At 30.2% G+C, this 26,579-nt stretch overlaps 2 protein-coding genes across 2 annotated transcripts in view; one reads left to right on the top strand and one right to left on the bottom strand.

Moving 5' to 3' along the window:
* LOC106683247 (protein Skeletor, isoforms B/C) overlaps positions 1–26,579 on the top strand; it is a gene marked incomplete in the record, with an annotated part of 168,897 nt that overhangs the window by 96,116 nt on the left and 46,202 nt on the right. The window contains 1 exon segment of the mRNA XM_024358354.2: positions 26,478–26,568. Coding sequence (XP_024214122.2) covers positions 26,478–26,568 — 91 coding nt within the window.
* LOC106683250 (uncharacterized) overlaps positions 1–26,579 on the bottom strand; it is a 168,789-nt gene that overhangs the window by 103,282 nt on the left and 38,928 nt on the right. The window lies entirely within an intron of this gene.

Below are 26,579 nucleotides of genomic sequence, written 5' to 3'. Positions count from 1 at the left end.
AATATGTTACTTAGCATTTATTCATATCAATTTTATCTTGGAAATGATTCTTTAGTATCTTCAGAGCGTTTCTTAATTTTTAAATAAATCTTGTTTTCAAGAATTCAACACATATATTTTTTATCTTTTCTTTATAAAATGCAGCAAACGCAATACGATGATAATAACCTCTATTGATGGGTCGTAATTTTCTAATTATTTTATATTTTAAACAGGTGTATTATAACTATAACTTTCTCATCTAAACTTGGCTGATTATTTTGAGTAAGCCACCGTGCCTGTAAGATTAGAAAATGACAAGCCCAAAAAAGATTATTTCAAATTAAAATATTTCCTAAAACATGATTAAAAAATGAATATTGGCAAAACGTTTTTTACGTACGTCCATATTTTTGTTTTTGTTTTTTTTCCTCGTTAACCGGTTATTGTTCGAGGACGATGGATTATCCCGCGGGTTATCAATTTTGAAGAGATTAAGAGGAAATCTATTAAATCCTTCAGAAAACTTACCCTACCCTATCGGTAACGAAACTATATCCTAGTAGTAGATTCTAGTGCTGGTGTACCTCCCACATATGCAAATCATGGAATAAAACCCGCCAGCGTAAATAGGCCGCTGGGTGTTTACCATCTCTCGTACTACATGATATGTCAACTGTGAGGTAACCAGCAAAGAGCAGTTTCACTCGAAAGTAGAAGCGATCATTGAGATTCAACGCGGGCCTATCAGTTTTGCATTCAAAGCGACTCCGTCGGTGTTTAGCAAGTTTGACCTGGTATTCGGCTTTACAATTTCAAAAAAAAAAAAAAAAAAATAGAACACGTGATATGCTCATCTTAATAGATAAAACACTCTTAAACTCTTTTCACTCATTTAGTAATTTTTTTAACTAGGAACTTATCATAAATCTAGAAAAATAACGTCAGCATGGATAGATTTATCTATATTGTTTTGTTTTGCTTAAGTCTTTGATAGTTATTATAAATTACAAATTTAAAACCCATAGTACTGGATGAAATTCTCAACTTGTTAATATGAAAATAAACGATTTTTAAAAACTACTTATTCTGCATTTTCTGATGGTTATTACAACCTTTTTTTATATGGCTATTTATTATATCTTTAGTCCTGAACTATTATTTTTTCTTCTTACTCATAGTTCTTTAACTATGTACGTGCATTTTAAGGTGTGAGAACCTTATTTAATTTTTAGAATAATAATAGTAATTATTTCGTGCTGTGGCTCAGGATTCGTATTACACTACACTCAGCATTTGCTTAATTTATCCACTAATGCTTACTTCTGAAAAAAAAATAATACTCTAATGATTAGTGGCATAGCTGTAGAATTTTCACTGAGGTTAAGCCATGTTGCACTATAGGTTGTCTCACAGTTCATTGAAGAATTGAAAAAGAATTTATACTGACAAGGTTTTAGGAATAGAGTTATCACTTCTTTGATTTTCAGCAGGTTAACAGTTTCTTGCAATTTTGATATATTTTTCATTTCTCATTCCATTTTCCTAATGCTCTTTTTTTTTTTCTCACCCTTCTGTTAATTTTCTTATTTCAAACAAAAACCAATAAATAATACAAAAATAGAAATATGTATTCATAATAAATATAAATATCCTTTCTTTGCCTGAAGGGATTTTATGATAGGTTGTGGGAACCGCTGTGTGCAGGGGAGCACTGTGGCGCTTACTCGCCGTCAGCGAGTTTGAGCGTTGTGACAAGTGGGAAGGGACCTCTCTACTACTGATGAGTGGTTGGGTATAGACTGAGTCTGAACCCCTTTCCTCAGCGAACACGGCGACCAAGAGAAAAGTACCTTGCCATCTCCCAAGGTCTTGGTGGAGGGACTATCAAATAGTCTTAATTATTTTACTACTAGATGTAGAAACTATTACGAGTAGAAGTTTTAATTTCTATTTTGATTACATTTTAAATTGTGACGCCTACTAGTGGAGCTAGAACCCGTCTCAGGTTAATTCAGTTTAAAAAATAATTATCGCTTTATTTGGTTGAAATCTTAAGTTAATTAGGTTTACCAATCCAAAACAACCTTCGAGGGAAATGGGTATACTAACATCGACTAAAAAAATTTAATTTTTGGTTAAACTTCCTACTACAGGCGCATTTACCATAATTTGATGTTTTTTATTATTTCATTATATATGTGGAGTCGTAGTTCGCACTCCGAGCTGTGTTAACACGGATTGGATCGCTAGAAAACCTGAAGGGTTTGCTTAAGACAAGCGCCTATTGTAGTTTTAAAATATACAGTATGAAGAGGTTATAAGTAATTGTTATACATTTTAAAAAGTATACTGCAAAAGTTTCACTCCATCGAAGGATTTGTATTTTTCACGTGATAGTCTACAACAAGGGGATAAAAAAGAGAAACTAGAGAAACAAGGAAAGCAATTTAGAGGAGAAAACAAAAGTACAACTAAAGAAAGTGAAGGCTTCTAAGGAAACCAGTTTTTAATAAGGCAAGTCGCAGGTTGGCCAGGAAACGGCAGCTGCGATTCGGAGTCCGCCATAGGATATTTTCCTACGAGAACTTCCGCAGCTATGAGTCCTTGGCTAAAGAAGGACGGAACAATGATCAGATAAAAATAGAAGCAATAAGAAAGAACGGCCATTACAGAAACAGTAAACACAAAGTTAGCATTGCGAAGGGGAAAAAAGTTGAACTGATCAAGTCGAGTCCACGCCCTCTAACAACATTCCTCTGTTTTTTTTTTCTAACTCTCTGCCTGTCTTTAAATAGATCTCTTTGGATTTCTCGCCTTAAATCTCTCTCAGGCCTAGCAGTGATTTACAACTAATTTAGCTGACATAGCACAGTGTCTTTCTGTACAAAACAAAATGTGTTTTGTTTCACCAACAAATGGGAATCGGACGATAATTTCTTTTTCTCAAAATTTTACTTAATTTGCACTTTCAATGTCCCTAAAAGAAATATTTCAGAACGTGTTACCAACGTTGTCGTTGCAGTCACCCTTTACTTCTGCAGACGCACTTTGTTAAAAAATAGAAATGAAATGACAATTGTGAGATCTGATTCAAGACAGGATTATTATATGAACTGAGTACAGTTCGTGATATCATTGTCGATAAGGAAGCGGGAATTGGATTCGACGATTTAAAAGTCAAAGCAAGTCTTAATTTTTACCATATAATAAATTCGCAGTAATAAAACCTTAATAAAATCCTCCCACTCACATCTCGGTTGATCAATGACGCTTTGGCCCTCATGACTTTGGACAATTCTGAGGAGTCGGGACGAATACCGGAAGAAAGTAGGATTTTCTTGGAAATTATTCCTAATATAAAATACAGATGAGACAAAAACTACGCCTTTTCCAGAAAATACACATACCATCTCAGGAAACTCGAAAGGAACGTAACCCGTCAAATTTTACTCTCTTAAAGTGTGTCAAATAAGGAGTTTATGAGTGCATCTTTATTCCAGTTTCCAAATCATAACAAAATTGGGCAATTTTAACTGCATTTGTTTAAATACATTAATTGATGTTAGATAAGTCTGTAACAATAATTATATACATAGAATATGAACCAAAGATACAAAAACAGATTCATATTTACTAAGCCAGCTTAAATTGAAATTGATTATTTATAAGTTTACGGAAGATTAATAATGAAATTCCAAAATGAGGTGATAGTTCGAGTGGTAAAGGACTTTTCAAAGGAAGCAGTTTAAAGGTAAGGGATGTACACATCGTAGGTTGGGCTGGATGGTGAGTTCTGTATCGAAAATTTTATATTAAAAAATAAATCATCCATTACGGAAAGCATGTTTAAACCAAACGGTGTATGAGTTTAACTACAATAAAAAAAAATTTTAAAATCAGCTTTATTTTTTTGATTATTGTCGCAAGCCTACAAGATCATTGGTAATATGCTGCCAATATCATCATATTCCGTTCATGAGCTTTTAGAGATAATTTTTGTCATTCTGGGGATAGTCTTTTAGGTTTTAGGGTGTTAAATTCAAATTTAACTCATGGAACTGTATTCAGGACATTTTATTAACATATATCCCGTAGTTGTTCACTGAGCATCTTCTATTCGGTGGCACAAAGGTGCTCTGTGATAATTCGCAGTGTTCTATTACATGGATTAAATGGTTTTTCAAGAATTTGGCAGAATGAGTTTCACTTTTCTTTTTATTTGATTTTTCCAATCCTCTGCTCTGAATGGTTTTAACTATGGTGGATATAATTGCTACCTCATTGTAGTGTGTTAAAATGATCGTTTAAATCCTGTCTGCTATTTATTCAAAAAATCATTCCTATGGTAAGTCAAAACTGCTGTTCCTGAATTCCAAGCTCATTTACATCGTCAGATTCAAGGTGCAAAGAGTTTTGCACAGTTCCTTTGATATTTGTAGAAGTTTATATTTTTAATTTTCATTAGGGGATTTTTTTTTTTTAAGTTATGTCAGAGCATCTATTTTTTCCTCTACCCTAAATGTATAAATCAATGAAAATGATTTTCATTGACACTGGAATATAAAATAGTAAAAAATGTTTTGAAAACTGGTTTCAAATATCAACATAAAAGGTTTTACTAAAACAATCTGGATTCCTTTTGATTACTAATAAAATCCAAATTGAAATAATTTTTAAAAATTTAAATAGGAAACTTATTTTAAGTGATTCACCTTAGAGCTTAATTCCGATTAAATTCGTTAAATCTCGTTGTAATTCTTCCTGCTCTACAGTGAACTATAATATACTCCACTAATCTCTTTCAAACAGATCCGGTACTAAGGGCTACATTTGGAGAAATGACCAACTTGGAATCCTCACATAAGACTGAAAAGACAGGAAACTGCTCGTCGATTTCGACTGTTACAAACTTAAGAGACCCTTTTAACTTCTAATTAATTATAAAATTTTCATTTAAACGATCATAATAAGGCCTTGGATTGAGGTTTGTGGCTCTTCTGAAATATTGAATTCCTCTTCTATCTAATCCTTACAACTCAAAATCCATCTTAAAATCTCAATGCTCCTTAATTTATCACAAATAAGACCATCAACCTTCAAACAGATGTTCAATCAACCTTAATGTTCAACGTAGTACCGATTAGAACAGAACCAGATATTAATCCTTTCACCAAAAATTCCATACCCACCCAAAACCACTAGTTCCTCACATCGCTTCCTCTTCGATTTAAATATAGACCACTTAATCAGATCCAATTTTTTTAAAAATAATTAAACTTCATTTCAGAATATTTGAAAACCAGATAGCTTAGAGATTTCGATTTAAGTAAAAACGTAACTTTTGATGTATGGTAACCTGCACATTGAATAGAATTTTCTTTTTTTACTATATCTTCAAAAAAACTATTCTTATTATTTATTTTTTTGAATAATGATGTATGTCACAATTTTCAAATTTTCCAGAAAAAAATCAAATAATGCCTGACTGTTGTTTCATCAAACAATATTATTATTTAATCATAGACTATAGTATTTTATATGTACAATCCAATAAAAAATTGTAGCATACAACGTTATTCCAGCCTATATGTATATTAATATAAATAAAATAATTCCCAATATTCCTGCTAGATATCTGAAAATAAGATGACCAAGAGACCTTTTCACAAAGAACTGTTGTATTGTTATCTATACGTAATTTCCTTACAAGTCTGGTATATCATTTTACCATAGTCATATTCACGTTTTATATTTTTTTAATTACGAATTTCAATAAATAAATGCAAATTGAAACTCTTTAGAGTTAATAGGGTAAATTAGAAAAAAACCTATGTTGTCTTTTTATCACATGCCTAACGAACATCTTTACTTTTAGTTTTTATCTAAAATGACTATCAACTGGACAGACAGCATTTTGTTTTTCTGGAAACTATCATGACAGCGATCTTGATTTATTGCGAGTGTGAAAGCAACACGTGAGAAATGATAATATAAGACTAGACAGACAGAACTGGCCGAAAGATAGTCAGTCGGGTTCTGATCGGGGTGAGGTAACTGGAGCAGAGGTCAAAGTCATAGTTCATGGTGAGCCCGCTCGCCCACTTTCCTTACCAGGGGTTATCTGTCGATTGCATCAGTCCATCTGTTCTTCTCAGCTATACACTTTTCTGTGATTTCTTCTAGAAAAAGTCATCATATACTCGTCTGTGTCAATGGAGATTGGAAACTTTTATATATCATATTTCCTAACAGTAGAACATGTCTTCTTAAGGGAAGGCACTTGGATAGTTTTTTTTACCTAACCGTCGCTGAAGAATGACATAGGAAACGTCATTTTTTTACCCACTTTTTGAATATGAAGACAAGACTTTTTGATAGTTCGGTAAATTTACTATGGACTAGTATTCCCTCAAAAACCGCACTAGGTAATTTCTCTTTAAATGTCGGCTTCTTGCCTCACGTTTGAATTAACGCTGCACGCGATCGGCATCCTGATGAGATTCGGCGGTGGACAAAGCTTGATATTGTCCTGCTCGGAATCTTAAAGCGCCATGGTGCTATTACTGTTAAGAACACTAATTGAATTATAAATATTTATAATCCATTTATAACTTCTTCATATTTTTGAGACTTATAATTTGTGCTGTTAAACTTAATTGGCTGCTATGCCATTGGTATTTAAAAATTAATCTATGGACTAATGATGCAAAAAATATGGAAAAGGAACCCAAAAAACAGCATTGGTTCAACATGTTGTCCAGATCATTCATAAAGAGCATAATAATTTTTGAAGGAGAGTATTAGAATCGATTTACATCTCAGAAAATATAAATTATACTGTCAATTTCAAATCAGATTCTAAGGGACTAAACCACCATTATTCTGAAATTTTGAGCAAAATTAATATGTGATTATTACATACAAAAAAGTTGATAAATAAATGTTGAAATCCTTAAATTGTACAAATGTATAAATGGAATAAATATACGAGTATGAAAATATAAAAGAAATATATAAAAGTATGAATAGATGAATAAATATGTTAAAAAATAAAATAAAAAAAGGGGGGTATATGTATGTTTAAAAAAATACACATAAAATAAGAATAAATTAATTATGGATTTTAAATATATAAAAAAATGTTTGTGTTATAAGCAAAATATTAATGAATGTTAATTAAATTATATTAAAAATGTAAATTAATGATAGGAAAATTATTGTTATATGATAAGGTGATAACAGAGTTCTACCCTGTTGAAGGTAGGTTCTGTTTTTAAGTTGTAAATGTAAGTGAAGAAAGGAAAGAAAGTGTTTTGTAAAAAAGTTTTAAATCTAAGATAAAACTTTTTAGAATAAATTATGTAAGTAAGAAATCTATAAAAAACAAAATTTTATGAAGTTATTAAGATATTATTTTCATTAATTTATTTTAAAGATGTAACAAGGGCAATTAGCCTGCAATTTTAAGATTTAAAAAAAAAATGACATCAATATTGAAGGTAGGGCCAAAGAAATCAGTGTGTAGTTAAAGGAAATAATGTAATTGTTATATAAAAATAAAAAACTTTTTGTAGGTTGTATCCTTGAGAATGGCCTGAGGGCCGAAACGTTGGAGAAATTTTAAAGAATAAAAGTTGAGAGGAAAAAAAGGATCAAAATTGTTATAAATTAAGAATAAACTAAACCACTCTCAAACAAGCATATATAAAAATAATTAACCAAATTAATCTATTTTATAAAAATTTTAGTTTTTTTTTTTAATTTTTAGAGATAATTAACTTTCAATAATGACCTCTGTAATCTACAAAAAAGAAAAGTGAAAATTCTCAAATTTACGCCGTCTGCGGCTTTTCTATTTTTTAATTCTATTATTTTGACGTAAGGACAAGCAAATTAGAAGATTCAATTAGGTTTGTATCGTTAAAAGCTTTCTTCTAATGTGGGAGCCAAATATATTGTACAAGTAATGTAAATTTTTGACATGAAAAAATTATTTCCAATCAAATATACATGGAAATATATATTGAAAACGTTCATATATCAAATTTCCTAACATTCAGAACAAGTCTTGCTAAGCTAAGGGTTTCGTTACGGGGATAGTTTTAAGGGATAGTTTTCATTACCCAACCATCGTTTGTTTGAAGGGTGTTAATTTTTTTTTTATAAGTAAATTCGCAAATTCTGAGGAAAGTTAAACTTTTAGTTAAATAATTACCCTAGGATATCAGTTTAATAGTGTGGGGAAAACTAAAAGTTTTTCTGTAAAATGGGATCAAATGAACGGTGAAGCGAAAATAATCTGCGAAATTATCTTCCTGATTCTTCCGATAGCCACCAAGATATCAATGTTTTTTGGATATCTTTTGTGGTACTTATGTTTTTTTTTCTATCCTGATTATTTTTTTTTAGCTTTCAGATGTTTGGCATTCTAAAAGGATGAAATCATTGTAAATGCAATTCCTTAAACTTATATTTCATTATTAGTGTTTATTTTATCTTTATTCACACCTCACTAGTCATCGAAAACCATTGAATTGGATGTTAAAATAAATAATGAGGTGGCATGAAACACCCAGCGGCATCTCTTCCTGGCGTGATATCAACCACTCATTAATTGATTAATTAGAACGAGGAGATCCTTTATCCAGCTCCTCTTAAGCCTTCGTTGAATTCCACTTCAGCATGCATTGCCTGGTAAGTGTGCTGTATTCGTGTCAATTATGACCGAGTTAGGATGTCCTCGAAAATTGTTATGGAATCGTTTATTGTTAGTATAATTTGCGATCACTCATACGACTTTCCGCGCTACTAAGGGTCGAAAGTTCAATGAAAATATTTATATTGATCGGATCAATTTTTTTTTCTTACAAATTAAAGCATTGTGGACAATTACTTTATGTTTCAAATGTCCCTTTGCAGTATTTTCCGACGACTTAAAAACAAACAAACTGTTTCTGGGAATTTATGGGTATTCTGCGTAATATCTACTACACCCCCCTTAAAATGGAAGGGAGCGCGGTAGCACCGTGGTAAGGCGCGATGCTACTAACTCCAAGGACCCTTTATGGGTTTTACTAGTACAGATTTTATTTAATCAAAAATGGAAATATATAACTAGCAAGTTAAATGTTATTTTTAATTAAGGCCAACATCACAAATTCAGGCAAATGACTGATGTATGATTAATAATTTTAACTATCAAATGGTTTTGATACCATATTAATTTGCTTTCTTATATCAGTGAGTTTTTTTTATTATTTCCTAATTGTTCCATAATGCTTAATATATCATCGATTCCAGTTCTACAGCTTACAGTAAGTTTCGGACTTTTTTTATATAATATATTATCCATTCTTTTTTTTTGCCTCAGGTGGTTGTCATGTGACCATCCTAATGACCCGAGGTTCAACTGGTAAAAGTCAGGGTTGACAACAAGTCGCCCTAATTACGCCCCGTCCTTGGAAATACATCCAGTAGGTCTTGTCAATTGTGTTGGGTGGGGTCGACTTCGCTAAGCGTGTCATGGTTAACTATTCCTGTATCTCTACACACCCTTTGTAAATAAATAAAAAATTGGTTCGTATTTATCACAATCTATTTATTAAGTGACTTGCTGGAACATGTTTAGCCCAAGAGCTCCAGAGGAGAAAAAAAATAAGATACTTCAACCAATTTTTTAATTACTTTAATATTAACTAAATATAGTTAATATTAAAAATTAATGTCTGACACCCATGGTAAGAGAGAGTTGCTGTTCCAAATTGATGTTGATGTTACAAATTATTCATTTTTTTAGTTCTTTCAAGTACAGGAAAAATTACGCATTATTTTATGTTAGAAAAATATTCAATTGTTACGTATACAGGGGATACAATAAATGTCAATAAAAATTATATGTTGAACTATTTAAAGTACAAGCCAGCTGAAGTTAATTTTTGCTCATTTTTCATTAGGAGCTCCATTTCTTTAAAACTATCTTCAATGCTAAAAAAAACTTTAGAGCATGTTATTTAAAGTAGTTAAATGTCATAAAACATGAGCCCTATTAAACCACTTTACTTTTAATAGTTCTCAAGGTAAAGTCTTCCAAAATGGACATTTTGTTTACAAATAACGAAAAACCAATTTGTGAATTAATGTTGATGAACGACAAGAAACTCGTAGATTTCGATAGCTACAAACCTACTTGACAAACACTCTAAACCTTCCATTCTACAAAAAATTATTATACACTATGATAATCAGACCAATTTGGATATATGGAATTAAGCTCTGAGGCTCTACCTAACCATCAAATTCCTCTCGCATCCTATCCTTACAATCCAAAATCCTACGTAAAATCCTTGATGCTCCTTATTAGATTACAAATAAACTCATCTACAAAGACCTTAACATACCATTCGTTGCAGATTTGGCCTAAAACAGATATGCGTATTTGCATCCCAACCTCCTAACCCATCCTAACCCGTTTGCTCTTAATCTCTCATCCTTAAAAATTCTTGACAATCCTTCCAGGAAACTTAGTAACTGCTACTGCTAGGTTACTAGCCTACCTTCTACGCCACAACCCCTGATGAAGACCTGAAACTCAGGTCGAAACGTCGGCATAAAATAAATAAATATGGTTTTGTTTATTTATGTTGTTCTTTGCTGACCGTACCCCCCGACAAACTTCTCCAATCATTAATCTACGGTCAACTATCTACAACTCATTATTGTTTAAATAAATCAATTGGTTTCCATGTTAAGTCTCAAAACTCTTTATTATATATTTTTTACAGTCTAACGTTTCCACAAATTCGGCCATCCTCAAGGTCTACTTAAATATAAAGTTACATCTCAAATCCAATTATTTAAAAACGTTTTATAGGCTTTTCTGTCCAGGTCATTAATTACAGGTCAAATTACCTTATTTCGTCACAATTTCATTAAGTTTTAAAACTTTTAATTTTAGATCAACTTAAAATATCATGTAAAGAAGAATTTGTTTGATTTTGTTAATTTAAGATTGTCCATAGATAGATACCAATTGATTTATTTAAACAATGAAAAATTAATTTTTTGTAACGTTTGAAATAGCCCAACGTTTTATTCGCCCCAACTATAGTTGACAAAATTATCAATTTTTATTGTAATTATACATAGTTTTCATTAAAGTAATATGAAATAACTTTTTTATTTTTTTAAAAATTAATATTGTAGCTACTCCAAGCTGCTATGTTAATAAAGGTTAGAAAATGCAAGTTTTCTATTCCATGGTAATTTTTACTTATGAAGTCATCCATTATTAACTGGTGTCAATTACATTCTTATTACAGGCTCTACTTGTAAAGGGTTTTTGAAAAAAAATAATGATGAATAAATTGAAGCAGTTATCCATATATGCCATTACAAAACTAATTAAATAAAAAATATCTTTGTTATCGTAAGAAATATTTTTACTAACCGATCGAGACGTCATATAAAGTGATTGTTGCTTAAAGGCGTAAAACCCTCTGGTCATCAACGCCTATGGCATGATAAAAGTAAAAAATAAATAAATAAAAAAATTAATAAAAAATATAAAAAAATCAAAAAAAATCAAAGAGGAGTTATAATTTATAAAGAAGGTGATTAAAAATTCAAATACTAATATAATTTTAGCTTCCTCATCTGTGAGAGCTTCTGGTGATATAAAGTGATTTTTATTTGTTTATCTAATACCAGATCGGCCTGGTAGCCCTTACATGACTCATTTAACCGTTATTTTTTTTTAACTATTGATTATGAGGATTATAATCCTGGAGTAATATTGATAAGCTTTTTTTATTATAATACGAATCTGGAAGAATTTCCTGAACGGAATTTAAAGCGGATATTTATTTGGACGTTATGGATGGGACACAGAGCACACCACTTCGGTGAGAAGAGATTATATTCAGATTTTTAAGTATTATTCATAGATCATATCGATGTCTTACTTCACTGAAGTGCTGAGTACATTACCACTAACTTTACAAACAATACAATTAAAGGTTTTTTTTAAGGAAAATTACAACATTTCAATTATTGTTTTGATAGAACATAATTTTATTGTACACCTATATCTGATGAGTAAAGAAAAAAAAAAATTGAAAAGTTGTAATTTTCCTAAAGGAGGGAACCTTTAATTGTATTTTTTCTAAAGTTAGTGGAAATGTACTTAACACCATTGTATGATAATACAAGGCTACACTAAGGAAGAATCGTTGTGACGCACACAACTATTATTTATGTCAAGAAATATAAGTTTCAAATTTTTAAAGCTGTTGTAGGCGAGGGAGTTAGGCGTCACTTTAAGCAATCTCTTAACTGCAGCAGCGTTGGTTCGATTCTGTCCCTATTCTCGATTAGTTGGTGATTACCAGTTTTAATATTGATAAGTTTTTAGAACACCTCTCTATTCTGTTTTGAGTTGCTCATGGACAGAAATAAACAAGATGTCAGTACAATGTTGTAGTTGAAATTCTTACCAATTACTCTTAAACGTTTGTTTCCCAACATCTGACCGTTGTCGACACGACACTCGAAGGATATTAATGTTTCGCAGAGCGGTGCTCCACTTGTGATGAAAAAGAAAAAAAAAACTTTCGCGCGGGAGGTATGTTTAAAAAGAAAGTCTAACCAGATGAGGTGACGGCTAGCTGTGGCGGGATATTTTCCATTTGCCGCCCTGTTTGAGCGGCTTTCACTCAGCGTCCTTCAGCGAATGTCGCCCCGTCCAGGCAATGTCTCCAAGATGACCATTAATGGCAGTGGGAGCCTAGGGCTTGTTAAAGATTTTATTTCAGAACCTCCCATAGCGGATTTATCCAATCCCATCGAGATCTATTTTTTGACAGTCTGATATATTTCCTAATAGAGTATAGGATAAGCTGTTATGGCAATTAAATGTGGTCTAGTAATGTAGTATAGTATTTTTTTATTCATTTATTTATTGCTATTTACAACTGTACATTATAATACTTTAGCAAATTTGATCTCAGTTAAATTGGAGTGTTACAGGCGTGTAGAGAAACTACCCATTGGTAGCACCCTAATTACGTTTTACATTAGCAGGTCTCGTGGCCATCTTCTTTTCAGGCGCTTCGGAGGATTGTCAGGAATGGAAGAGGAGGCATGGTTAGACACTTTAGGTTTGTTTGGCTTATTTAGTTTTGGGTGGTTAGGGAGTTTGTAAAGGAAGAAATGATATCTGGTACGGGCTAGATCGGTTACATATGAAACATTAAGGTTTTTATGTATAATTTTATTTGTAACAAAGTAAGGACAACTCCGGGTGTCCAGATTGGCCTTATTACAGTCATGTAGATCAGGCTTTTGTATTAAATTGGTAGTTTAGAACGTTTGTCCAGTAAGTGTAATAGTCGAAATCGACGTGCAGTTTCCTGTTTTTTGAGTATAATGTGAGGATTCCCGGTTAGTAGTTTGTCCATTTGTAGTCCAAGGTAGCGGATCTGTTCGACAGTGGAGTATAGTAATTAAATGTAGTTTGTTAAGTGTAGAAATTAATGATGCATGAAGAATATATTTTAAAAAACAAATTTCTGTTTGTACAATCAGGCCCCCTACATCTCTAGACCAGTCCTCCTTCCATGTGGCGTATACAAAAGGTATCCAAGTATTCATGTTTACCTCCATAATCTCTACAATATTGATTAGTTTTTTTCTGGGCCAAGGCATTGGAGTGTTTTCTATCTTTTGCACCTGATTCTAGAATGAAGTGGTGACCTGGTACAATGACTCAATTTTTTTTTTTTTCTTTTCTATTTTTTAAATATTTTTGAAATGATAAACAACAGCTCAGAAGGACCGCAGAAGGATAGAGATACTCCTCAAGTCGGAGGTTTTACATCTTAAATTCGATTCAATCCCTGCTTTTTGCAGAGCATACTCAGACAATATAATAAAGAAAAATAGTGTTCCTTATTTTACCTCAACTAAAACAAACAATAAAGTCCCAAACGGCAAAGCATTAACCTTGAAATTAGCATAACTACCAATTCTATACACATTGAGTGAAATGTTTTACTAAGCCATGCTGTCCAATTACATTGGGTTGCTACAATACACAGCATACCAATCAATCTGATATATATACAGTATTTACATGATATTTTTTTTTTTGATATTGATAGATTTATTTATTGATAGATATTACAATCTGGCACACAGTTGTGGGCAATAGGTAATAGTGATGGATGATCTCATACATACTAAAATAAAAAATAAAATAAAATAAAAATAGTTAAAAAATAAATAAATAAATAAAAAATAAAATAAAATAAATAAATAACAAAATAATAAATTAAAAAAAACTCTCTTAAAATATATACAAACAAAAGAATAGACAAGATGAACATAATCAAACTATCTGTATGAAAAATAAAAAAATAAAATAACATAATGATAAAATAATATTTACATGATATAACAACAATTTTTTTCCTCTAACTTTTCCATTTACAATTAATAATCGTCAACGCAATAAAAACAAATATTTTAATTTTTTTTTCCATTTAGCAATTTCATTGCATTTGACAATTCTTTTCTCCCTATCTCACTCTCCCAGACCCTCTCCTCTCCAGTGATCCGCTACTCAAGTTCGATCCGTTAAAAAAATTAAACGAATTTATCGTTATAAAAATATACATAAAAAGGATAATTCCATTAAAATTAAATTTTCATTGAAGAAAATAAGAAGATGTAAAAATAAAAGCAATAAGGAACCTATCCTATTTTATTTTTTATTGTCGCCAGGACTAGATTGTTTCTTTTGAATTATATAATTAATTGAGGACCGAATAGAATTTTAATTTCATTTCTTTTTTTTGGGGGGGGGGGGGGGTTGTGTCCTGATCACGTTCTTATAGACTACTTGGATTGTCTCTTATTCAAGACGAGTTTCTCAAGAATGGTATTTTAAATAATATCTTTGGAAGCGTGACGGAAAAGATCATCTCCGGTATCTACTCACGCTATCTCGATTGGAGGAAGCCCTGGTTGAGCATGACTCAGTTACCCAACTCCAGTTAAGTTGCATTAAATACCACTTGAGTCATCTTAACTCTTATTTAAGATTGAATAATCAATGAACCAAGATGAAGATTGCATAAACAATTTTTTTGTGGATTTCTTCTTGATTAAGTCCTCAGAAAATCATACTTTAGGTCTTCGAACCAGAAACGTTACAACATTAGTACTTTATTTATCAATTATTTTACCTTTTAATTAAAATATAAATAAATTAAGAACAGTTGAAGAAGGTATCTAGGTTTTCTAATTTATTAAATAAAAATCATTGAGCTTCTCAATATTTATTTATTAAATAGAATGTTTCACCAGTTCAGGCATCTTTAGGATTGAAATTTGTATTGTGACAGATCAGAGGTAGTCATCTCTCTTCAACAGCCTAGAACAGACTAACCAAATTCGAAATTGGTAAACGAAAAAATATTCTGATAAATATTATTATTTTTTTATACCAGATCGGCCTGGCGGGCCTTACATAGTTGATATAACTGTTATGTTATATATATTTTTTAACAGTTTATTATGGGGGGAGGGAGGTATAATCTCGTACAAAAGACACCCCTAACTATATACAATGTTATAATTAAAAGAAAAAAAATGATAATATAAATAGATAAGAATAATGCTTCTTAATAAAAGAGGAAAGTAAAATTAATAACAAAAAATAATGATATTTGTAGACTTAACAATGCAAAAAATTGCCCTCTAATGGTAAAAAGAAAAAGGGACGAGAGATAAAAAGAAAAAAAAAAGAAAATAAGTAAAGTAGAGATAGTATGACTATGAATTAATAAGTATAGAATTTATAACAGAATGTCCTGCAGCAGTCTGGGCTTCGGTCTTCAGGCTGAGTTTGAGGTTGGGTTTCCCAGGTTTTAGGTCACTGCTCCTTTAACTGTCAGCAACTGGGAGTGGAACTTCATGAACCATTTTTTGATGTAATCCTCTATTGACTCCATATGTAATTGCCGATGCAATTGGCTATTTCTTATGAACTAAGGAGCATTAACCTGATAAATGTTGAAGTCATATTAAGTTTAATATATCACACTTCTTGCAGGAACCTTTGGATCATATCGTCTAAAGTTTGGGATGAATTTAATTAGTGCCCAAACTTTTTTTTCGTGGATTTTAATGTTTTGTGCATCTCCTTAGCCATCTGTTGCTTAAGTTTTTGTTTTCTTTAATTTTCAAAGCTCTAAGTGAATTTGGGATTTATGATACAAAGAGATTCTGAAAATAAAAACAAGATATATAGCTACATTGATTTAGCCCATGTACTACTGGTATGTTGTTTATTTACCTGGTAGTAAATAAATTTTGTAGCTTGGTGTACAGCTATGTAATGTTTGTCACATGCAGCAATGAGTTGTACCCACTCCTTTGAACACCCGTATTGTCATTAGACAAACCTATTAAGGCAAGGTAGGGTGATAAATAAATATTTACCTGGTAGAAATTATTGTATCATAAAATTAACCAACCGGATATAGTAACGTTTGTTTGAACGTCAACGATATTTTTTAGACACAGAATAGCATATATGGATCATTCAACTAATAGTTATGTATAATAATAATATAACTAATTGTTTATAAGCACTTCCAGAACATACCAACAACCATCAGTTGACGTCTAATACTTTCTTTTCTTAGGTCAATACATCAAGTATCAAGTATTTAAGTATTTACGTAATATTTAAAGAATTACATATGTACATGTATATCAATATCATCAAACACATGGGTCATTTCCATATCAAGTCAACACACATTTGGGCCTTACAGGCAGAGTTTTTCTGTTGATATAAACTCAGAAAAATTTGAAATTTACTGAAATATATCCAATTTTTTTTAATACATAGCTGTAAAATTCTCAAAAATGTGCTCAAAAATCAAAGAAGAACAAGTTTTGAAATTGCTGTGGAAGCTTCTTTAATTTAATACGTATGGAATAAGTGTCATTTTGCAGTGTATTACCTATGTTTTGTGTATCCTATGACCTTTCATAGGATACACAACACTATATAGATCAGAATCAGGCAGCATAATTCAATAACTAATTTAAATTTCCTGAAAAAGTACATACTTTAAAAGTATAAAATTTATTCCTCGAATAAGTTGTAAATCACTGACCAAAATATAAATGTGCTATGGAGATGGCATAAGTGTTAAAAACAACCTTCACTATCATAAATTCAACTCTACATTATTATTAATTATTAACAATAATGATTTTAACAATAAAGTTATCTCCACTTCCATTCTTGTAGTATTTAATTCAAGAAACTAATGAATAAATCTCATATTCTTTCTAGTCTATTCCTATAGGATAACTGTATAAGAAAGGTCTAAAGTATGAAAAATTGTCACGCAATGTCTAAAATGTTTTATGTCATTGATATACACGCCTATGAATTATTATTTAAATGTTACTTTAATAATGAATAGACCTAATAATAGGAAGTATTGGTCATATAGTGATGTTCTATAGATGCCTGTAGTTCCTTTGTGATGTCATGGAGAGACCAGTGGTTAAGGTGTGTCTGACCTGATAAGACTTCAACAACTTGTATCGCGAGTAAAACAAGTGACTGGTTGCTCCTTGGTTATTTTATCCATTTTCCAGTTCGACCGGTTTTGAATTTTTCAACCTTCTTCAGGCTAACAAACTTGTAGTTCATCATTAATTTAGTCAGCTTACAACATTTTTGATCGAATCTTTAAAAAACAAAAAATTACTAGAGGTTCAGTTTTTTTGAAGTGTTCGATTGAAACAGATTAGCGAATGATAAGCATAGCAGCATCGAATCTTAGGTCATAGATTAGGATTTCCAGGGTCGGATTTAAAATCCAAATTATCAGTTGAGAGATATCCGATAAGTAAATTCGATATGGAAATCTGAGGGGAGTTTCCATGTGTGTTATCGGCTTCTTATTTATGGGTTCATTACCATTTCCCGTTCAGGGTTCATTCAGCTCATCGTGATATTACTGCAACCATCCGAAAAATAAAAAAAAGTATTACTGTTTTTTCCATTTTTATTTTTTTCCCTTTTTGGTTTAACGTTCTTATGCTTTCCAATTTAATGCAAGAAAGAAGTCTAATTAAAGAGAAACAGAGACTTTTTGAATTGTTTCCTTATAAATTCATATATACTGGATATGGTTTATTACGAACTCCAAATGACCTGGAGTATTCGGCGATTATTGTCGATCGTCGCTATTACCGATCACTACACTCATGTAAATGTGAAATAGGAATTTTTTAAAATCAATTATAGCTACCAAACACCAAAGTAAATTCTTTTTAAAAAAAACAAACAATAAACATACATAGTAATTCTATAGATACACACTATGGCAAAACTTTTTTTTTTTTTTAATTTACATTTTTTTTTATTAATATACACTAATATTAATATATTTTTGGATTCTTGACTCGTGATTGTTTTCCAAAATCATTACTTAGCACGCCGAAATGAGTTTTTTGAATTCTACTTTCACTACTAGGATTAATTACTCATAAAATTAATTCGTGGATACAGATTATATTCTCTGTATGTATTCTATTCTACTCTTATTTGCTATTGGCTAAAAAAAGAAAGTAGAATTGTTGCTGAACTTAAAAATGAGTTATCAAATTATGCGATTATTATGGTGACTATTTCGATAATCAACACTTTTTTAAATTAATAAATTTTGTAATTAAAATTTGAGAATCTCCAATAACTATTAAATTATTAGCGTATTGACAGCAATGGCTACATGACCCGAGGAGCGATGGAAGGAGCGGGCAGTGAACGGGACGGCACCGTTATGGACAGTTCATTTCACGGTGAGGGGCCAATCTGTTGGGTCAACAATGGGGGCTCCCCTGCCCCTTGGGGCTCCCTTATTGTTGGCTTATGCGCTGCCTTCAGTCTGCAATCTAGGCACACGCCTTACAAAGGGGTCTTAATTTAATTAGTTCGTCTAGTTAGCTTGGTATTTACTGACTGGATCGCGGTTCTATAATGATTAGTGTATTTATATGATCAGAAGTCATTGTCGTTTTTCTTATTAATTTTACTTTTATCTTTTATTAAGAATTATTATTTTAATCTATTTATTTTATCATATTTTTTTTTCGGAAATTGGGAAGTTTTCTTGATAATAAATATGAAAGACGTAATTGACTATAAACATAAACTAAATGTTGTTTATAAAATTAATTGAAAGAATTGTGAAGGTTTGTACATTGGGGAAATATCTAAAAAATAAAAGCAAGAATTGATCAACATAAGATTAATTGTAAAAATATAAAAACCTTAAATATTACAACACTGGCACAACATAGTATTGAATATAAAGATCAATTCGATTTCAATAATCCAGAAATATTAGATATAGTTAAGCATAGTAAGAATAGAAAAATAATATAAGCAGTGCATATTAATAAAAACATAGACAAAGCAATTAATTTTAAAACAGACTCTAAAACTTTATGCACACTATAGACATTATAAATAAATTAACATTTTAGGTTTTATAATGGTTATAGAGTTTAGATTTATTTAATTTTTGTTGTTTATTATATAAAAATTGTTTTTTAATAAATTGTTAAATGTAGTTAGATTGTTCACCTATGTGATAATAGAGGTAGATCATTCTTATAGTTCTATCTAGTTGTTATCATTGTTCATCAGATAACCTTCAGGAAGGTAATTATTCTTCTTGATTTAAAAATGTGTAATAGTTGATTATTATTAAAAGTTTCATTTATTGTCAATAATATGTTTAATACTAGCATGAAGTAGCAAATAAGGAGTTAATTATATATTATATAAAAAAGTTAATCAGGTAAATAGTTTAATGAATAATGTGATATAGAGTTAATGTCGTAAGTATATGTTAAATTTGTGAATTTATTTTTTTAGCAACCTGAAGATGGGGGTTAACTTCGAATCATTGTTGTATGTGTAATAAACTAATATATTCAAATAAAGAAGATTGTGTTCATTCACCAATTTCATATAATTTTTTTTATAACATTGTATATAGTTAGAGGTGTCTTTTGTATAAAAAAAAAAATATATTTATATCTATATAACTATAAATAGTTTGTAGTTCGTGCACATTTATTAATGAAAAAGTTTTCTGAAAGTCGGAAGTCAGTAATTCAACGAGAAAGGGGGTAAAAAATTAAAGAATTGCTTATGATTTTAGATATAAAACTATCTTTGCGTTTTTTACAATCTGACAAAACACTTTAAATTAATTTGATTCAATGTAACTAATGTTATATCTAATGCTTCGTAAGTTAAATTTAATCTACTTTACGATGGTACAATCTGGTTTAAATTAGGTAGAATACTTTTTTGAAGAAATTACTAATTGTAGGATTGACTTCAAAATCTAAACGCTTCCAAAACTTCAAAACTAACACCCCATAACTGTAAAAATTCCATTGATCGCGTTGCCCTTTGACTCGACAAAATACTGTAATATTATAATAAATGAAAAATGCACTAATTGCCTTAAAATGTTAGACGCGATTCTACAAGTTAAAACTTTGCATCATTATAATAGCATTATTAATTATCTAGTGTATTTATAATTTGTTTATCTTTTAATCCTATGATATTTAACTGTTAGAAGCACATACGCATTCATAGTAATATGCAACATATACCATGGAATAAGAAACACATTTGGTCCATTTTTCGGAATATAATTTTTTGCTGTTTTTACTTGTATCAATGGATGATTGAAAATAGAAAAAAATATACTTGAAACATCTAAAAATTTATTGAAAATTGAATCTTGGAGTCATCAAAAAAGGATTTCTAGGATGCGATGCAATATTTCCGCAATTAACCAGTGATTCTGTAAAATCGATAAGAGACGTTTCAAAATCCACTGCAAATATCAGATAAATCTTTAGAACATTCCTCTTCGACAGGTATTTTTTCCTGTATTAGATGTAAATTTTTTTTGTCTAAATTGTCCAATCTAGAAAGAGTATTCGTCGTACGTAATATAACGTATGTACATAATATACGATTGAATTATGTTAAAATTGCCGACATATTTTTTTTTAAAAATACAAAACTTGCATCATCTTGTCTGAAAGTCTACTTCAAGTATCTTTAAGCAGTTTTTCTTGTTTATTTGTTTGGGCTGGATTAAGTGCTGCTGTCCAACTTATATCTTATATTTCCAAGTACTATTGAAGTCTTAAAGTCTTCGTAATATTTAATTTTGCTTTCCCTTTATGAATAACAACATTTAACAAATAAATGTTTAACATAACATACACCCACTACCCAAGGTACTGCTGTGAAGAACGTCCTTACGGCTGCAACTTAATCACATAAACTATCCGAACCAGTTCGGTACGAGACTTCACTTTAATTACTAAGTGCGTTTAAGAAATCACATAACTCTTTAATGAAACAAATACCTTTTTCAGTGAGTGGTATTTTAATTAAATGAGTTGTGACAGTAGAAGTGAAAATTCTAATAGGTGTTTGTATAAGTTGACATAGCGACATTATATAATTTCCCTCCTCCGTCGTGTACAATACTGCACGAGTAGGAATGTTTAGGAAAAAAACAGATTTTTCCATGATGGTCACATTTCGTGGATAGAAATTTTATCGTCCAATCATATTTATGCTCTATCAATATTTCGAGTATATTTGCAGTAATGAAAAAAAGAAAGAAAAAAATTTCCGATTTTTTGGCTAAAAGAGATCAGATTTATTTCAAATACTAAATAAGGCTTTCTAGAACAATTTAAAGTATAGGAAGGGCTCCATTTATCCGAAACCTAGATTTTTTTTGTTTCTTGATTAACGTTTGTGTATATATTTTTAACAATTAACTGATATGAAATTAAAGTCTATACTGTTAACCGATATTCATAATTTTAATTACGTTAGAGAATACTTACAAAACAGTTTAAAATTTTTTTTTTAATAGACTTTTTGTAAACAGGATCATCTCATGTATTTATTTTATTTTTCTAAACATATATAAATCGAATTAAATAAAACTGATGTGAAATAATTCAATGAAAAGACTATGTAAGTTTTTGTTTGAAGACGCTGGAGATTATTACAAATGGTTTATTATTAATTATTAATTATTTATTACGCCAGTAAATAACGAACAATAACTTTTTAGTGTGTCAAGATATAGAACATTCCTTTTTGCAATGATTAATACAAATATTGTTTGATTAACCTTAGGGTAAGTCTTTTTTTTTTTGTAGCTTAACTAGGCAGAAAATGTAATTAGAAATTAAACAAACATTTTGATTGGCCAGGTAATATGTATGGTTTTAGAATAATTTTCCAAAAAAAAAAAAAGCTAATAAAAATAAACAGCATTCAAAAAACTATTTAAAACATAAATTATTGTATTTTACTGTACAATAAAAAAAATTATTGATCAACCAGACAAGAAACTCGATATTTACAGGATTGATTTCTCGAATAATTTCTTTTACATTCTACTACAATCTGACTTATTAGTTAATTTAATAATTACCAAACTGTTCACGAAAATTTAAATTTATAGACTTTGATAGTCTTTCATTACCATAATATGATAAATTTATTGAAAAGGACCCAATTTGATCACCTGTTTACTGAAAAGGTTGTATTGTTATCTGGCTTCACCTTGAAGTTAAACTGAAACCAAAACAATTACTCCATGTTTATCTAGATAGAATAAAATGAGGATTGCAAATTGATTTATGTCTTAGATAACTTGGTTTTTATCTAAGTTGAACCCATGAAGAGAAGTACTGTTACTAAACCAACTGTTGTGAAAGGAGTGTCATTTCGTCAGAATAAAACTTGACCATCCAAGTTTTCTCCAATTAAGGGTGCCTTCTTAATAAGGCTGGGGGGACCCCTAAAAAAAAGACCATTTAATGAACCTATATATAATCTTATTCATCGCGAATTAAATTATTATTTTACCATTAAAGTGTAATTTGATATTTAAGAAATATAATCAGTTTTTATCGGATCGAAAAAACCTTGTCATTATTGTCGACAGAGAACCTCTCCAACTGTCAATGTCAAGAATATATTCAATTGTCATTTCTTATTTAACTCTCAACATTTAATTACTTTGCTTTCAAGGTCCACTTAAGAAAATATTTCATTAAAAAACAACAATGCATAACGTCGTATACATATGAAAATAATAATACTAAATTTGATTTCATTGATATTATGCTGTCAAGAGAATTTGAAAAAATGCCTGGTTCCCAATTTAGTACAGAGGTATAGGGAACTGAAACTATTCACAATTAAATAAAACAATCTACACATTTAAGAGACAATCATTAAATCAATGGGATCTTAATATCAATAAAACAATGATATAAGTAGATATTATGAACTTAATAAATAAGGTCATAGTTAGGCCGAAATTTTAGATTATTTATTAATAAACAATTAATAAATTGCTCTGATGTTTTTATATAATGGAGAATGTCACAGTTTTAAAAGATTTTATCAATTTTTATAATTAAATTTTTAATTTTTTGTGATATAATATCTAGGTAGGGTGCTTAAAGAAGTATAAGTTGGAAAATGGCAGAAACAAGTTCTGCTTTACACGTTGCAAAAAAAAAACAACAAAAATAAACAATTTGAAATACTGACACACCATTTTTGTATGTCAGTTATACCATTTTTTACCGCGTTATTCTGAAAAAAAAAATATATTGATAAATGAACCATATAGGTTTTAAAAAAATTTCAATGCATCAGTTGAATCCATCGCTGTTTTACTTTAATAGAGGCACAACTAAAAAAAAACAAAGTGTTTTCTTGATTTTTGTACTAAAGATAACGTAGATTCACCTAAGACATCTTTTTCAATAATTTTCAATCAGAGAACAGATGTACCGGTATTAAACCGTACTCAGCCTTTTTGGACAACGGAATTAGGTTAGTTGTTTCTTTATTTTACAGAGAGTAGCTCGAAATGTTTTATTGAATAGTGACAGTTTTCTGCAAAGGTTGGATGCAGGTTTTTTTTTTTTGTTTTTTTTTTTTATGTGATACATTTGGACCTGAACTTGTTTGAATTACGATTTTCGAGTTGAAATCAAGAGACGTAACTTGCTTGTAGGCAAGAAGGTGGATCAGAGCGTGGAGTTAATGACACAAGTGGTTGGGCTCTCAGATTCATAGATGTCTAAGTAAAGCCAACAAATATATATTTCATCAATTTCAATGCACAAACAATTTTTCTGAGTAAGTGTCATACCTGAAATATAGAATACATTATTCAATATTTGATAGAAAACGAACATAAAAAGGTGATCCAAAATAATTGGACGCCCTTATAGGGTTTTAGAAATAATATGTTAAGATATTTTTGACTTAAAGACTTCCCAGAAGCTATAGGTCCTTATTTCATATTTTTAGAAATATGAAATATTAAGTAGTCAAAATAAGGGAAATAATTCTACTGAAGTTAATTAAAAAGAAAGTTCTGTCGTGATATTCTAAAAAAGTTATGTTTTATGAAAAAGATTAAAGAAGTAAAACTTAGAATTACTATGGCTTTGCGTAGTAAAACAATTATAAACCTGAGACAGGCTTTTCAAAAAATCAATCTTTATTCTAAAAATAAAGCAAAACCATTTTAATTTAATTAATAATGATGACATTTTCAAATTTTACTATTCATCCTGTAAACTTTGATGTTTTTTTACTCTGATCTTTGAAGATCTTTTTCAAATTTGTCATTGAAAATTTTTAGACTCATATATATTTTTTTATTGGAATTTCTGAGTTCTTTTTCGACTTTTCTCTAAATTCTGTATGATTTACAATGAATATATAACTTGATTCACACTGAAACATTGTTAGAGTACTTGCACAATACATTTATTTAATTTAAGTCATTTCTAAGAGACGCACATATCTAATTTATAGACGATTAGAAGAATAGAACAAAGTTTGACGTTAATATTTGAATAAATGTTTAATGCTTATTAATTAATAATTTAATAAATGCTTCTACTGTAAAATTAGCATTATGCAAGATGTGCCACTATTCAAACAAAACAGCGAAATGTAGGTATACCTTGCCTAAAGGAGTGCATTCACTGCATATAAAATAATAATATAATACAAGTTTATTATTTATTATTTGATTATGTTGAAAGATATATTTGATGAAAGAAATACTTTTAAAAAATATCTATACTTGATTAACTACCAGTCGTTTGTGCTGTAACACAATATGACATGAAACTCCCTCATAACAGCTCCTTATACAAATCTGAACTACTTTTTTTGATGAGGTTTTTGTTGATGTTTCTCACATGTTCCTCTGATATCAAATATTTTCGTTAAAGTATTTCCGATTTAGTCAAAACGACTAAGACCTGTTTTAAAAGCTACCAAACTTGTCTCTGTTTATTTCCTCGTTGCATAAGAATCTCGCTGTTTAGGAACTAGTTGTATAATAGATCAACTCTATGGGTATACTATATTATGTAAAACACAACATTATTCAGTTATTAAATAAAGTATACAACATAATGATTATCACCAGGTATTAACTGGACTTTTTACTATGGATAGATTTAAGATTTCAGGACGAATGGAAACTTGTAACACAACAACCCATGAACGGTGAAAGGTTTAGTACTTTGTACGGAAGTACTGTTTCTAGAACAACAGTTCTGCAAGGCGGTGATTTTTAATTATCACGCTTAACCGCCAGGTTTTTTCCCCAATCATGAGTACCCACTAAAGACTGGGTGTGCGTCCCAGAAAAGCTCCTGAGCCCACAGGGTTGACTCATGGCAAAAGTAAAGTTCTAAGGGTGTAAGGGAAGAAGTAACTAACGAAAATAATGTCCACGAGTTAATTATAAAAATATAATTGAAGACAAAGGGAAAAAAATAGGTGATTATTAAAAAAACTTGAATGTTTTTCTCTCTCTCTCTCTTTATTCTTCTCTAACATTAAAACCCTTAAAACTGATGTGTCCAAATTTTAAAATTATTTTAATTGCAGGCTCGTATGCCCAAGTCAGTCATAAACATTTATATGTAAACAAAAAATGACTACGACCTTAGTTATTAAGTTTTTTGATAATTTCTCAATGTAGCCCATGATCTTTTTAAACAGGCAATGTATGATTATACTTTGAAATAAAATATATGGGAATTATTTCGACTATATAATACTATATAATAACTATATAATTGTTTTCTAAAGCTAATAGACTTTTTATTCGCAGTAAAATTAAATAAGAGAAAGCTACTGTCAAAGTACGTGTCTTGAGGTAATCTTCCTGCATAAGTCTCACATAAAACTTCTAGAGCAATAAATGTTACATAATGTTTTTTAGTTACATTTTCACTTTTTATGTTTGTTTATTATTCAGACATGATAATAAACATCAATTCTGTTTTAGATGCTAAGTTTTGGGTTGGCCGTGGATCGAAACCAAGTCCTCAAGGAATCAGAGTTCCTGACGAGAACGGAAAACAGACCCCACTTAGAAGGTAAATTTTTA

Source organism: Halyomorpha halys, unplaced genomic scaffold (assembly GCF_000696795.3).
Source record: "Halyomorpha halys isolate HHAL.00 unplaced genomic scaffold, Hhal_1.1 Scaffold474.1, whole genome shotgun sequence".
Lineage (NCBI taxonomy): Eukaryota > Metazoa > Arthropoda > Insecta > Hemiptera > Pentatomidae > Halyomorpha > Halyomorpha halys.
Note: the sequence above shows the minus strand (reverse complement) of the source record. Positions and strands in the feature narration are given on the sequence as shown.